This window comes from Rhinopithecus roxellana, chromosome 5 (assembly GCF_007565055.1).
Source record: "Rhinopithecus roxellana isolate Shanxi Qingling chromosome 5, ASM756505v1, whole genome shotgun sequence".
In the NCBI taxonomy this organism is placed as follows: Eukaryota; Metazoa; Chordata; class Mammalia; order Primates; family Cercopithecidae; genus Rhinopithecus; species Rhinopithecus roxellana.
In genome coordinates, this window is record NC_044553.1 from 38,524,482 (window position 1) to 38,539,932 (window position 15,451).

General features: G+C 46.9%; 1 protein-coding gene across 1 annotated transcript in view; it reads left to right on the forward strand.

The window, feature by feature from the left end:
- GLDN (gliomedin) overlaps positions 1-15,040 on the forward strand; it is a 67,848-nt gene extending 52,808 nt beyond the window's left edge. Inside the window, exons 5-10 of the mRNA XM_010356595.2 lie at positions 4,367-4,513; positions 7,021-7,149; positions 9,759-9,842; positions 9,935-10,060; positions 11,154-11,304; positions 13,828-15,040. Coding sequence (XP_010354897.2) covers positions 4,367-4,513; positions 7,021-7,149; positions 9,759-9,842; positions 9,935-10,060; positions 11,154-11,304; positions 13,828-14,305 — 1,115 coding nt within the window. The 3' untranslated portion in view covers positions 14,306-15,040. The remainder of the gene's footprint in view (positions 1-4,366; positions 4,514-7,020; positions 7,150-9,758; positions 9,843-9,934; positions 10,061-11,153; positions 11,305-13,827) is intronic.
- The last annotated feature ends 411 nt before the right edge of the window (positions 15,041-15,451 follow it).

The following is a 15,451-nucleotide window of genomic DNA, read 5'->3' on the forward strand; positions in this document are numbered from 1 at the left end:
ACAGAAATGAAAGCCCTCCTCCATATTCGTGTCTCGGGACTGGGTTTTGTGTGACACCCTCTCGCCCCTTTCCCCCGCCTTAGCAACAGATGATACTGCTGAAAATAAAACATCCTCCCTCACCCCATGCTGTGAAGATGAGAGTTGACCTCAGTCTCGAGATATCACACAACTCCAAACCCGAATGCTGATGAAACTGTTTTGAGTGGGCGACACCAGAGAAAAACAGTAGAGAGCCGCTCCTAGCACAAGTTAGGCAGGCAGAGTCTGGCCTCTCTTCTCTGGCAGAATGTGCCGACTCAAAGCCAGCCAGGGGTCCACATCACATAGTGTCATAGTGTCACTGTGCACGGCTGGCATCCCTGACCTTCCCTGGGACAGGGTAGGGCAGAAAATGCCACACACAGGTTCCTGATAGTGAATCGCGATTAGATGGTATTTAATTTCTGACATACCACAGCGAAAGCACAGCCAGGGCAATTTTACCAACAAAGACAAGGGGATGCTTTGTCAGAGCTATGGTGGACAAGAGGGCAAAGGCAGACTCTATGCAGACAAAATGTCCCCCAACCCTTTCTTAATGAAAGCTATAAAATGATCATGCATTTCCCAACTAGAGTCAAAATGCAGCCTCAAGCAAAGGCCTTGAATAGCGTTTAATACCTGCCCCCTGTGGGGGGCGCATTACAACAGCTGCCCCCTATTTCACATACGGCCTTTCCGAGAAAGAAAAGAAAAGACATAAGAGGAAGAAAGAAAAGAAAGGAAGGGGAAATAAGATGATGATGCAGAAGGCTGTTTGTGACTAGAATAAATGCCTGAAGAAGATATCCCTGCAGTAACCAGCAGATACCATTTCCCTGAGCACTGCTAAATCTTGGTCACGTGAAACCTTTTGAAGGTGTCAGTTACACTTGGTGCATTGTGCGGGCTGGACTCTTTGGCAATGCCCTGTCTTTTGTCTCCTTCAGATGATGTGCCAAATTGCCTATTTAAAACACTGACAAAAGAATGTCTTCTCACACAGAGGGCCTGGCAGAAGGGCTCTTCTCAAGTGAGTGAACCACTTTCCACCCGGATGTCCTGATGACTGAGTGCTGGGAGCAGCCAGTGCAATGGGTGTTTGGTGCTATTGTGAGGGAGGTATTACGAGCCATGATCCCCCAAAGAGGCATGATTTGACCCCTATATCACTGCATCCATGGCAGAGCCACCGCTGACAATGGAGGGATCCCCTGCTCCTCTTCACATCCTCTTCTACTGTGCTCCCCCAGCTCCACTGCACAGGCAGCCGCCGCCCAAGCTTACCACTGGCAGTGGTGAGGACCCTGGGACTTCTGACTCCCAGCTGTAGCTGAATTTCATGGTTTTCACTAAGATTTTTTTTTTTTTATTGGTTGGTTGAAATCTAGCAAATTTTTTTTGTTCACTACAGTTTTCTTCTAACAGTGATCAATACTTTGAGGCTTTGTCATGCACTGCTGTCGTCCTTAGAATAGTCTGCGGACACTTCCCTGAATATGGAATATGAACATGAATATGGAAGAGCAGAAACCATTTTGAATATTTATTACTGCTCTGGGGTAAATGAAAGGTGCTAAGAGCTCCAGGTTTATGTTTTAGGGTAGGGGTCCCCAACACCCGGACCCATATCAGTCCATGACCTGTTAGGAACTGGGCCATACAGCAGGAGGTGAGTGGCAGATGATTGAGCGAAGCTTCACCTGTATTTACAGCCACTCTCCAGTGCTCACATTACCGCCTGAGCTCCCTTCAGATCAGCAGCAGCATTAGATTCTCACAGGAGTACAAACCCTATTGAGAATCTAATGCCTAATGATCTGTCACTGTCTCCCATCACCCCCAGATGCGACTGTCTAGTTGCATGAAAACAAGCTCAGGGCTCCCAGTAATTCTACATTATAGTGAATTGTATAATTATTTTGTTACATATTACAATGTAATATTAGAAATAAAATTCACAATAAACGTAATACATTTGAATCATCCCAAAACTATCCCTCCCCACACCCCAGTCTATGGAAAAACTGTCTTCCACGAAACTAGTCTCTGGTGCCAAAAAGGTTGGGAATCGCTGTTTTAGGGAATAATTAATCTGGTGGCACAGCAGGGCACTTGGATATGAACTGTGGGGTATTGTGAGATGCTCACTTCCCCATCACTGAAATCTCTGCCACATGGGCAATACCTCTGTTAAGCAATATCTCCAAGGGGCGGTTGTTAAAATGAGCACATACTCTCTGAGATAGGGTATCATGGTAATTGATCCATATCTGGCAATAGCTTTGTGCAATATTAGATAATAACTTCCCCTCTCAAGAACCCTGTATAACTGTATACTCAAGAGTTCTAGTAGCCTTTTTACAGATTCCTTGAGATTTTCTATGTAAACAATCATGACATCTGCAAACAGTCTTCATCCTTTTCAATCTGTATGCCTTTGAGTTATTTTTCCTTGCATTATTGCACTGGCTAGGACCTCCAGTAGGATGTTAAATAAAAGTGATGAGATTAGATACCATCACCTTCTTTCTGATATTAGGGAGAAAACATTCAGTCTTTCACCATTAAGGATGATGTTAGCTGTAGGTTTTTTTGTAAATGCCCTTTTCCAGACTGAGGAAGTTCTCTTCTATTTCCACTTTGTTGACAAATTAAGAATGGGTGCTGAATTGTATCAAATGCCTTTTCTATATCCTTGAGATGATCATATACTTTTTCTTGCTTAAATTGCTAATATGCTGAGTTAAACGAACTGAATGATTCAAATTTTGGACTCTCAGCAGGTAGAGAGTCAGACAGTTAAATCACTGGCAGATAGGTTTGATCCTTTAGAAACTTGTGTTGAAACTTTGTAATGATGGGGTCCACCACAGCCTTTAACCTGGGGCTAATTTAGCCCCACTACTAAAACTAGACTTTTTCAAGGACTCTACCCAGTATTTCAGTATTTGATGAGATTTCTCCATGTTGGCCGTGGGAATGAGAACTTTTTGCTGTGTGAGCCCTGAGAATTTTATAGCGAACAGTGTGTGAATTCCTTTCCCAGCGCTCTGGAATTCCCTCATGTGTGGAAGTCATCCCTCAGTCACAGGTTCAAGAGAGCCCTCTGCAGATCCACAGGGCTCTCTCACACAGCTGTCTCCTTTCTGCTCTTCTAGCTTGCCAATTCTAGCCATCTCCATCTCCCCAAACTCTGGTTTTTGGCCCCTCAACTTAGTGAGATTGACAGGCTATTTGAGATCCTCCTCCCTGTGCCACTGGGAACTACCTCCCAGCAGTGAACTGGGACAATCCAAGGGTGCTTTCACTGCTCAGGGTTCAAGGCTGACACAAGCTGTTACTTAGACTTTGACTGGTTTCTAGCAATGTGGGAGGACAGCAATTCTGGTAGTCATAGCTCCCTGTGAACAGAGGCAGAAATTTCACCCACTACCTTTTGTTCACCATCCCTATTAATGGTTGTCCTAAAGCAACTTTACCTGTTTTGCTATTGTGATTGAAAGTATTTTGCATTGGAATGTCACAGAAAAGGGCATTGGAGATGGAATCAGAGGTGCTTTGCTGCTCTGACTTGGCAGCATCTGTCATAACCACTGTAGGCCTTAGTTTCAACATCTATAAAATGAGAGTAAGGATGACTGCCAAGCCTACCACTCTAATATGTTGTTAGGAATAAACTAAATAATGTGTTTAACACTCACTATTATGGCAGCAGACACACGCCTCTGAGCATCATGGTTGCAGACTTCTCATTAGACCTTCCTTACCTTCTTTCCACTGTTGCTGTCATCGCCCCCTCTTGCGGTTCACTCCTCTCTCTAACCTGTTGGCTCAGCCAAATTTCTCTAAAAATAATCCAGCAGTCCAGGAGTAGTGGCTCACACCTGTAATCCCAGCACTTTGGGAGGCCGAGGCAGGCGGATCACCTGAGGTCAGTTCAAGACCAGCATGGCGAAACCCTGTCTCTATTTAAAATACAAAAATCAGATGGGTGTGGTGGCTCACGCCTATAATCCCAGCTACTTGGGAGGCTGAGGCAGGAGAATTGCTTGAACCCAGGAGGCAGAGGTTGCATTGAGCCGAGATCGTGCTATTGCACACCAGCCTGGGTGACAGAGCCAGACTCCGTCTCAAAAAATAAATAAATAAATAAATAATCCAGCAAAGTTACCTGGAAATGCTGTTCTTTTATGGTCACACTACTGCTCTAAAATGGTTATGAAAAGCTGTGTGTCTGGTGTATAAAACTGCTTCCCTGGAAAGCACAAAGTACAATAATATAAAGTGGTATGCCAGAACTTTTTGCACCATAGGCTAATATGTCATTTGCTTTTTTGGTCAGGGATACCTGGAGCTGCAGGAAATCCAGGAGAAAGGGGAGAAAAGGGAGACCATGGTGAACTGGGCCTGCAGGGAAATGAGGGCCCACCAGGGCAGAAGGGAGAAAAGGGTGACAAAGGAGATGTGTCCAACGATGTGCTCCTGGCAGGTAAGAGGGGTGAGCTCTGGCTCTCTTTGAGGGCTTGTGTGCCCAGAGAACTTCCTGGCTTCCAACACTAGGGCTGCTCCTGTGTCTTCTCTCCTTTATGGCCTTATGTGGCCATCTGTTTTGCAGCATGTTTTGGAGTTCTATGCTTTCAAAGAGGAGAAACCTGAGCATGTCACTCCATGTGGCAAGACCAGATCTGGGTTCTGAGCATACGTGGTTCAGGTAATTGGGTCTAAAAGCCATGGTTGACTTGAATGGAATAAAGGAAGTTTTCTTTTCCAAGATATATTGAAATCCAGCACAATCCAGAATAAGACAAGTAAGCAGGCAACTTACGACACCTCAGAGGACAACTGACAGGAAGCACAAGCATTTGCTTCACTGATGAGGTCGAGCCATCCTCAGGCCCTGATCCTAATGGCCTTTTTACATATAATTGGGGCAAAATATTGTTGTGCCAAGCCCTGATCAACCTCAGTAGGGATGGCAACAGATTCAAGAAGCTAAAGAAGAAATCCAGGGCCAGCAAATGTGACACGGAGCTTTACTGGGGGCTTCGTACAGAGGAGAGAGTCCAGTGGTGGCGGACTGGACAGAAGAACCAACTTAGGACAAAAACAACCCAGGGGCAGTGGGCTGGATGAGCTAACTGCCTTACCTGCAGCCCAGGGGCAGTGGGCTGAGCAGGAAAACTGCAGCCACTTGCAAACAGCATTGCAATTTACCTGGCATTTTCACTTAACACCTTTACTAGTTTGTTCTCACATTACTATAAATTACCTGAGACTGGGTAATTTACATATTTTTCAAAAGGTTTATTGGCTCATGGTTCTGCAGGCTACACAAGAGGCATGATGCTGTCATCTGCGCGGCTTCTGGAGAGGCCTCAGGAAACTTGTAATCATGGCAGAAGGTGAAGGGGCAGTCGGCACATCACATGGCGAGAGCAGGAGTGAGAGAGAGAGCGAGAGTGGGGTGTGAAGTGCCACACACTTTTAAATGACCACATCTCGCAATAACTCACTTATTACCAAGGAGATGACCCAAGCCATTCATGAGAGATCTGCCTCCATGATCCAAACACCTCCCACAGACCCCACCTCCAACACTGGGGTTTACAATTCAACATGAGATTTGCGTGGGATATCCGCACCACATCAACACCCTCCCCTTAACCACCTCCACCTGGCAATCTTCACTTAACCCAAAACTCAGGGCCTCAATTGCCTGCACAGCCCCTCTTCCATGAGATGGGCCAGGGGTTCAGATGTTCCTCAAAACAAGGAACAAAGCTCTGGGTTGGCAACTCCCAGATTCCCTAGCTCTGAGCACACATTCAGATGCATCTGCCATCCAGGGTCATTCTAAGGATACACTTCAGTTATTGCCATCAGGGGCGTTTCCCCTACAAATACAGTGGCTGCTTTTCCAGCCCAGGGTAAAAGCAGATAGTTGGTGTTTGTGGGAGAAGAGGGTAAGGGGCAGAAAGTCACAAAGCAATAGCACAGGGGAAAGAGCAGGTAACAGCTGACTCTCATGGAGGAGCAGGAGGCAGAAGAATTTTAAAAGCACAGTACCTTGGAGATCATCTGTATGATAAAAATATAACATGTAAATATAACTATGTAGTCAATACAGATTTATCAAATACCAGAGAACACCATTTCTGAATCAGAGACTTTGCTAGTAGCTATAAATAAGGAAGACATAATGTCTGTCCTCAGGAAGCTAGGATGATGCTAAATGTTCAGAAAAATGACCCTGAATCAGTTGCCCATCCAACCATCTATCCATTCATTGATTGAGTGCCTATTGTTTACCAGGCACTGTGCTTAGACCAAAGTATCAAGGAAAGATCAAACGTGGTTTAGTACATCTTGTTTCATGAACAGCAGATGTTGCTATGCAAAACATGTATAATTTAAGAGGTGTTTTTGACAGGGAATTATACATAAATGTATTTGAAAAAATATACAATTCTGTTACACTTCCGTTACATAGAAAATCTACACATCCAGAGTACCGTGTTCCTCCATGCTGCTGACCACATGAGGGGTGATGACAGACCCTTCAGAAAAGCACCATCCCTTATGAACCCCAATTGAAAAGACCAAGTCAGAGAAGAGGGTGTCCCCTGGAGGAGACTGGAGAGGGTGTAGGAGGTTGAGCCTCATCTGCTCTGCTTGCAGATCTCTGCCCCTTCCTGGTGGACAGAGACCTGCCTCCAGCTTCTGTGACCCCACTTGTCCACTTGTAGAGAAACTGAAAAGGCTTATTTGGTCTGACTGCGAGGAGGCAGCTAAAGAGACCTTAGCTGACCACTCTCTTCCCTTTTTCCCACCCTCTCTCCCTTCTTCCCTCCCTCCCTCCTTTCCTCCCTCTCTCCTTTCCTCCCTCCCCTTTCCTTCCCTCTCTCCTTTCTCTCTTCTTCTCTCCCCTTCTCTGTCCCTCTCTCCCCTTCCTCCTTCTCCCTCCTCCCTCCTCTCCCTTTCTCTCTCTCTCTCCAGGTGCCAAAGGTGACCAAGGCCTACCCGGTCCACCTGGGCCCCCAGGCCCTCCAGGGCCTCCAGGCCCCCCTGGAAGCAGAAGAGCCAAAGGCCCTCGGCAGCCAAACATGTTCAACGGCCAGTGCCCAGGTCACCACCTCTCCCCCATGGGTCATGGGGCCCCGCCTCCTCTGTCAGTTATTCCAAACTCTTGGTCTGGACCCCAGGCTCTGGGACCAGATTTGTTTTAATAGAGGGAGGAGGGTTTTGTCCAAAATGAGAGTTCCCTTCTTGCAACCTTCTCACAGGAGGTCTTCCTAGTCTGCCCCGGGGCTGAAGACCAGGGACAGTTTCAAAATTAGGCCTCTCACTCCCCCTTCCCTCCTCCTGCTTCCTTCATTTACCAGCAGCCCAGTCCTCCTTGCCCTGTCCGCCATCCCTTCCCCCTGAAACAGTCTGGAAAGCTAAGCTGCTGTGTTTGCACTCTTGGGAAGTGAGAAGCTTGACTGATGCTCAGGAAATGAAGGGGAAGTTTGGATTGGTTAAGTCCTCACGAATAGTAACAACAGTGCTACGTTAAGCCAGGCACAGGGCTATGTGCTTATTTAATTCTCAAAATAATCCTATGATATTGGAATCATTATTGTGTGCAACTTACAGATAACAAAACCGATACCCCAAAGAGCTAAGGAACTCGCTCCAGGAGTAAATGGCGGAGCTAGGATTCAAACTCAGTTCTGCCTACCTGTACAGTCCTAGCTCTCAGGGCATCTTCCATTTCGATAGAAATTCACACTTTGAGACCTGACCCAAGGTCAAGCCAACCAAGAGCAAGGAATGCTTGACCTCTGGTGGACTTGTTCTTTAGCCAATTTGTGGCACAGTGGCCACAGGGTTGAAAGCTAACTGGAAATCAAGGATTATATTAATGGAAAATACTTCTAGGGTGATGCTAGGACTTCTCCCCCAAAGGGGTGACCTAGGATCTGTCACCTAACTGAAACTATGAGTAGGGCCACTTGCGGCCATCTCCTCAGTGGCACTCATAAGGAGGATCCTCACTGGAATTTCTCAGCCTTGCTGTGGCCATTGCTGTCATTTTCCTAAACAGTCTTAAGTTCTGTTTGGTGCACTGTTCTTTCTGGAAGACATTTGGAGGCACACAGTCAGCTGTCAAAGTGGGCGAATCTGTGCTTTCGAAGATGGCGCCATCGCCCTCCCCAACTCAGTGGAGCCTGATTATAATTCTGCAATGTTAGACCGCGGCAGAGCTGCTCCTCTGCTGGGCTACTGTGCAGTGCCTCCCCAGCCGTTAGCATCAGCCCTTTGCTCAGCTTCCCTTGAAGAATGAACTGAGAGGGAACCTCCCCTGAGAGAAGGGGGCTCTGACCTGAGCTTTGGCAGAATTCTAATTTGCCACAGGCTCTGCCAGCCAGTGACAGCTCTTGTCTGGAGAAGCAGTCTCTGGGCTTAGCCTAATCTACCAGGGGGCTGGATCGGCAGGGGCTGGATGCAGAGTAAGGAAAATGGCTTTAAATGAAAGGCATTATCTTCCACTCTGCCTCCTAGAAATGAGTCTTTGGTTGCCAGGCATTTGCGTCTGAACTTGGCCCTCTCTCCTGCTCCAACTCCATGTCTTTAATACCCTATAGTTCCCTAAGTGGAAACCCCAGTTGAAACCCTGGGGGCAGCAGGATTGCCCATGGGAAGTTTTAACAGATCCCTGAGACCACTCTCATCAGGTGACAGAAGGACTTCAGGGAAACACAGGCTTATCCAGCTGGAAGGAAGCTTAGAGATCATGGAGGGTCGGGAGCCCCTTCAGATTACCCTTTCCATCAAGCAACCACAGGGTGATTTGAAACCCTCAGGATTTGAGTGGGCCTGTGGTTCAGTCCATGTCCTGTCCTCTTCACCCTGGCCACATGCATCCTCCTCCCTCTTCTCTCTCAGCCTTGCTTCTGCTGCCCTAAGGCACCTCTTCACCAAAGGTCTAAATTCAGCCCATTCATTAAGGGGGACACTGATAAGCCGAGGAGGATGAATCATAGCTCAGCTGTAGCCTCAAGCCAACTTGAACCAGGCCCCTGTCAAGGACCTGTGTTTCTCTAGGCCCTTACACAGAGACAGTGGGGGAAACGGTCATGAGGGGACTCCCGTGTAGGCCCTTAGACAGAGACAGCAGGGAAATGGTCATGAGGGGACTCCTGTGTCTCTGGGCTGGATGGAATCTAGATTACTTCTTCCTCTAAATCTGTGTTTCCCCTCCTGATGCCTCTCCCAGGAAGATGCTGCATAAAGTGGACCACCCCATTCTCTGGGGCTGCTATTTCACAGCTTCCACCAGCTTCCCTGAAAGTGAAAATCCTTCCAGAACAATGCAATCATGATAGTGATACTACCTGCCAGATGGGCCAGGAGGGTGTCAGCAAGCCTCTCATTTCCCCCAAATTGCTGAGGCCTTGAACAGGCTGGCTCAGGCCACTTTGTTGCTTTTACTGACATCCTTTTGGGATTGTATTATCTTAGCAACTGTACTCCTGAAAAGCTTCTTGGGAACTCAACAAGCAGGGCGAAGAATTTGGAAGGCTATGACTTGGAGTTGCTTAAAAGCAAGCAACCAAGGAATCTGGTGACCTATTGCAAGGGATGCTTATGAGACTAGAGTCTGGAATGAGGTGGGGAAGAGCAGCAGCTATAAAGTCCAACAAATCTCACTGTGCCAGCTGTATTTGCTCTGATGATTGTCATCATTTTAGGTGAGACGTGTGCCATACCAAATGATGATACCTTGGTTGGAAAAGCTGATGAGAAAGCCAGTGAACACCATTCCCCACAAGCAGGTATGGAAACAAAGCATCCTGTCTTGAAATTCAGAAATTGAATGACTTCAAGTCACAATTGGCAGGTAAGTGACTTTCTTTTCTTTTGGCAGAATCCATGATCACTTCCATTGGAAACCCAGTGCAAGTGCTGAAAGTGACAGAGACATTTGGGACTTGGATAAGAGAATCTGCTAACAAGAGCGATGACCGGATTTGGGTGACAGAGCATTTTTCAGGTACTTACACTCAGCCGATGACCCATATCTGTGTGGTAACTGTATTTTTCATCTGTTGCCTACCTTTGGGCGTATTCCATTTGTGTGTGTCTGAAATCCTCAGTAGCTGGTGTGATAAATGTCTCTTTATTTTAGAAAGACCAGTGAGTGGGCAGAAAACTTTCTTCCTTTGAACATGCTGGTGGCAAGATTTGAAGTTCAGGTCTCAGGAGCATGACGAGGGTAACCCAGAGATCGCCTGTTTTAGGACAAGTATCCAGAAGGAAACAAATAGCATTATGACTGCAGGCCTCATAAACCTCCAAACCATAATGGGAAAAAAATATCAGAGACAAAATCCTTGTGGACCACCCATCTTTCTCTAAGGTTACCCCCTCTCCCAGAAGAGTACTTGTGGACATCTTTCCCAGCCACCTGTTGGACAGAGAGCCCAGGGAGAAGGTGAAGTTCCACCTTGCAGCTACACTGTATCTGAGCAGGACCCTAGCTGTACTGTCCCAAAGAGAGGTGGTCAGGAATTGCTGGTGGTAGTAACAGTGGCCTCGTTAAAGAAGGGGTCTGACCATACTCACTGGTTGGAGAAATAGCTGAGAAGAAATCACTTCTTTGTTTTATCAAGGCCACTTATTAAACTGGGAAGCTGGTAGTAACTGCCCAGATTACCAGGATTTGGGGATTCAAAAAGAAAGTAATGTTGTGCATTAGTAGTGGCTGCTGCACAGGGCAGGAAGAGGTGGGAGGAGGCAAGAGGTGACTGTCCAAGCACCAAGTATCTGCTATTCCTGGTGAAGGCCTATACCACTCTCACAGAAAGTGATAAACAGTATAGAGTGGGGTGGAAGAGGGTGATACATAGTTCTCCCAGGAGGAGTCAGGCCAATTCAATGCCTACCACATTTGAACGACATTTCAGAAATCCATATGGAGAGCTGGACTTTGAGCTGGGGAGTCTTAGACTCTTCACACTGGACAAGGGACCTTAGGGAACACTTCACTCTCAACTTCCCTCCTTTGAAATTCCTCCCAAGGACTCCCTCCCAAGCTGTGATGGGTGGAGGTAGGTAACAGCCTCTCCCTGGCTTCCCTCCTACAGGCATCATGGTGAAGGAATTCAAGGACCAGCCCTCACTTCTGAATGGCAGTTACACGTTCATCCACCTTCCGTATTATTTCCACGGCTGTGGGCACGTTGTTTACAACAACTCTCTCTACTACCACAAAGGGGGTTCCAACACCATAGTGAGGTGAGTCGCACCACGGCACCTTCTCATGCCTCTCAGGCAGCACCTGCGCTATGGTGCTTTTGTGAGCAATTGGGCCTAGGGACTGTGTTTTCATCATCTTTGTGTCCCTAGGGCTGACACACAGAGGTCAGTCAGGGTTTGTCGACTGAATGAATCACAGGATATGTTAGTGATCCCCATGGCCCAGCCCCTGCCTGGGGTCTGCATTTGTTGCTGGTCTGGACAGCCCGAGGAAGGTCAGAGCCAGGGAGAAGTAGACCTGGAGTGGTGATGGCTGCAGGTCCCCTTCCTCTGAGAGAGAAGCAGCCTGAACTCAGAGCTCCCCCTGGTGGAATGTGCTGCTGCTCCCTGATGAAGTTTTGTTTTGGAAAACTTTGGGTGTGGGGAATTTCATGTCACAGCTGAGATCATTGAAGACTGGGAAACGAACCCCAAGTCAGGCATCTCTGCCTTCAGATCCGTCTGTCATCCTGATGGAGTCCTCCCAGGCCGCCCTCTGCTCTCCCACGGGGAAGCGAGGAGGGTCACCTGGGTAGACATTGCCCAAGGCAGCCGCTGAGCCTTCCCCACAAGAGTTGCTGAAGTTCTGTCTTTAGGGTTCAAGAAGAGGAAATCAAGCTCTGGCCTTCGGAGGCAGAAGAAGGTCGTCTTGGGCAAATCAAGAGAGCAATGAACCGAAAGCCAGGACACTTGGTTACTGGCTTCAACTCTTCTGCCTCCTCTATGGCCTTGGACCAAGAGACAGCATTTCCTGTGTCTCACTGTCCTCAACTAAAAATAAAAAGATGGACTACGGCCTCTGAGTCCTTCCAGCTCTTCCCCGTCTGAAACAGTAAACCCAGTATTATGAATGCCACAGTCCTACTCTTCAAAACAAGAGACAGTGACCTTGAGGGAGGACTGAGTCCCTTCTCTCTCCCTCATCCTTCCCCTACCCTTAGTGAGATCCAGCTTTAACAACCTTTGGCGTTTGAATGCTCAGGTTAGAATGGGGTGAGTTTCCTAGTATAATGTGCAATTTGATCAGACACATCGGACACTGGCGTCAGCCGTGGCAGGAAGCATCCCCTCCTTTGCCTCTCACTTCCCTGTACATGACACCCCCATCATCATCTCTACACCTCCCTGGCCGCCCCATTTGGGCAGTCTTGTGCTAGTAGAAAAAGACAACTGACCTACCACCTGCTCAGCAGTCCTCGCTCTCAAGACACACTCCTTCATCCGATGCTGCTCACTGAATCTTGTGGTCCCCTGCTGCCATGTTCTATAGGGCTACTGCCACACGGAGGTGGGGTTGGAGGGAGTTCTGCAGTGGATAACCTCCACAGTGAGAATGGGCCTCTTCAAGGAGGTGTATCTTCTAAGGAAGCTAAGTTTGGATGCAGTGGTTAGGAGGCTGTACTGCTCTATGCCAGGCCACTGGCTGAGACCTCATAGAGAGGCAGAGCTGAATTCGACCCTGTAATTGCTGGGAGAGATGGGTCTCACCAAGGAATGCAGCTGTGAGGTGGCAGGACTAGACAGCCAAATGGCAGCACTAAACCCCAGGTATTCAGAGGAAGAACTCCCATGAACTGAGATGTGCAGGGACCTTCCCAAGCCTCACTCTTCTCTAGTTTCTTCACGGTTTCTTAATAGACTTCAAGTCTGTTATGCTCAAATGCATATCCACAGATTCACACATTTCATGTTTCTTCTGCTGCTCAATGGCACCCTCTGGTGTTTTCTTTTAGCCTAATGTTCCTGAATTTTCATTCCTGGAGTACCTTTTGAATTATAGTTCACTTTTATGCTACAGCCTAGAGTTGGAATCTGTCAAATCAGCCTCCAGGAGCTAAGGGGCATGACATTCCATGCTATAGTTTAATGTATCCAGCCACTTACTTGACAAGAAAATGGTTTTCACAGTCATGACTTTGCAACAGCCCTTCTCACCTGGTGACTTTCTTTTCAACTCTGCAGACTGTGAAACTCTTTTTTAAAAATTTCAGCAGGGAGTAAAGGAATAACCATCACACTTAGAGTTAGAAACCCTAAGTTCAACCTCTAGCTCTGCCTCTTACTTGGATTCTTGGGCCAGTTGCTTTCCAATTTTTCTTATAAAATGAAAAGATTGGACTAGATCCTCTTTTACAGCCCCCTTGCAGCTCTAAGAATCTTTGAGGGGGCATTTCAGGAGGTCAGCAAACATCTGGGCATTAGTGAAGTGGAGGTCACATGGCTAGTAAGTGGTTACTCAGATGCAAATTCATTCTGACTATAGGGAGTATTCTCTTTCACACCACACCACTGTCTCCCTGTTGCCTCTGCTAGCACAGCCAGTCATCGTCTCTTACATCCTCACTGCTCACAGCATTGCCCAAGGACCAGCAGAGCAGGCATTACCCGGGAGCTTGTAAGAAATGCAAAATCCCAGCCCTCACCCCTGACCCACTAACTCAGTTTAATAGAGGAGCCTAATAAACCACCTTTGTCCACAGAAACAGTGATTCACGTGTACTTTTCTTTGTTTGCATATTTCAGATTTGAATTTGGCAAGGAAACATCCCAAACTCTGAAGCTTGAAAATGCCTTGTATTTTGATCGAAAGTACCTTTTTGCAAATTCCAAGACTTACTTCAATCTAGCTGTAGATGAAAAGGGCCTTTGGATTATCTATGCATCAAGTGTGGACAGCTCAAACATTCTTGTAGCACAACTGGATGAGAGGACATTCTCAGTGGTGCAACACATCAATACCACGTACCCCAAATCCAAGGCCGGCAACGCCTTCATTGCCCGAGGAATCCTCTATGTGACAGACACCAAAGATCTGAGGGTCACATTTGCCTTTGATTTGTTAGGAGGGAAACAGATCAATGCAAACTTTGATTTAAGAACTTCTCAGTCTGTTCTTGCCATGTTAGCATACAACATGAGAGATCAGCATTTATATTCATGGGAAGATGGCCATTTAATGCTTTATCCTGTGCAGTTTTTGTCAGCTACCTTAAATGAGTGATGTGCTGCATTCTGCTCCCTTCAGCAAATTTCAGGTGTTTTCTGGGACCAATTCTCTGCCAACAGGAAACTTGTTTTTTTAACGGCAGCCAGATATTTAGAACATAACCTCATGATATAAGTGTTTATATGGTCAGTGAGCCCCCCTTAGTGAAATAGCAACAGATTGGAAGTTGAAATGGCTGAAATGTGGTGATTTCCCCACAACTGGCTCTGCAAGTTACCTCTTTCTCCTTGGGCCTTAGTTTCCCCATTGGTAATCTGAACCATCTGGCTAAGATGATTGGGAAGATTTTCTCTACCTGTAGGAAATTTAGTGATTCTTGGCGGCTTCTCTTTTGACAACTTTTATGTATCTGCTTCTGTTGTTTAGCTTTTTTAGCCACATGCTGACCAAATTTCCCTTTGAGTTGAGAAGTCCAGTGGCTTGAGTAGTGAATCCCTCAGTGCTGACTTAGATCTGGTTCTTTGAAAAGGTGCATTAAGTCTTTAAAGCATCTAAAGTATCACATTATCCATAATTTATTGCTTTTCTTTGCATCTGCACCTGCCACCACAGAATAACCATTACCCTCAGCTACTGACTGGGCAGCTCTGAGATTAGCAAAAGCCAGGGACAGCTACATGTTCAGGTTTTTTTTTTAATAAGCTATTTTATTTTTCTTTTCTTGTTTCAAATAGAGAGTCTTGCTATGTTTCCCAGGCTAGTCTTGAACTCCTGGGGCTCAAGTGATTCTCCTGCCTTGGCCTCCCAAAATGCTGGCATTATAGGCATGTGTGCCTGGCCCAGGTTTTTTGTTTGTTTGTTTGTTTGTTTGTTTGTTTGTTTGTTTGTTTTTTGAGACAGAGTCTTGTTCTGTCACCCAGGCTGGAGTGCAGTGGCACGATCTTGGCTCACTGCAAGCTCCGCCTCCCGGGTTCACACCATTCTCCTACTTCAGCCTCCCGAGTAGCTGAGACTACCGGCGCCCACCACGATGCCTGGCTAAGTTTTTGTATTTTTAGTAGAGACGGGGTTTCACCGTGTTCACCAGGATAGTCTCAATCTCCTGACCTCGTGATCCACCCGCCTTGGCCTCCCAAAGTGCTGGGATTATAGGTGTGAGCCACCACGCCGACCCCAGGTTTCTTAATAAAAGAGAATCAC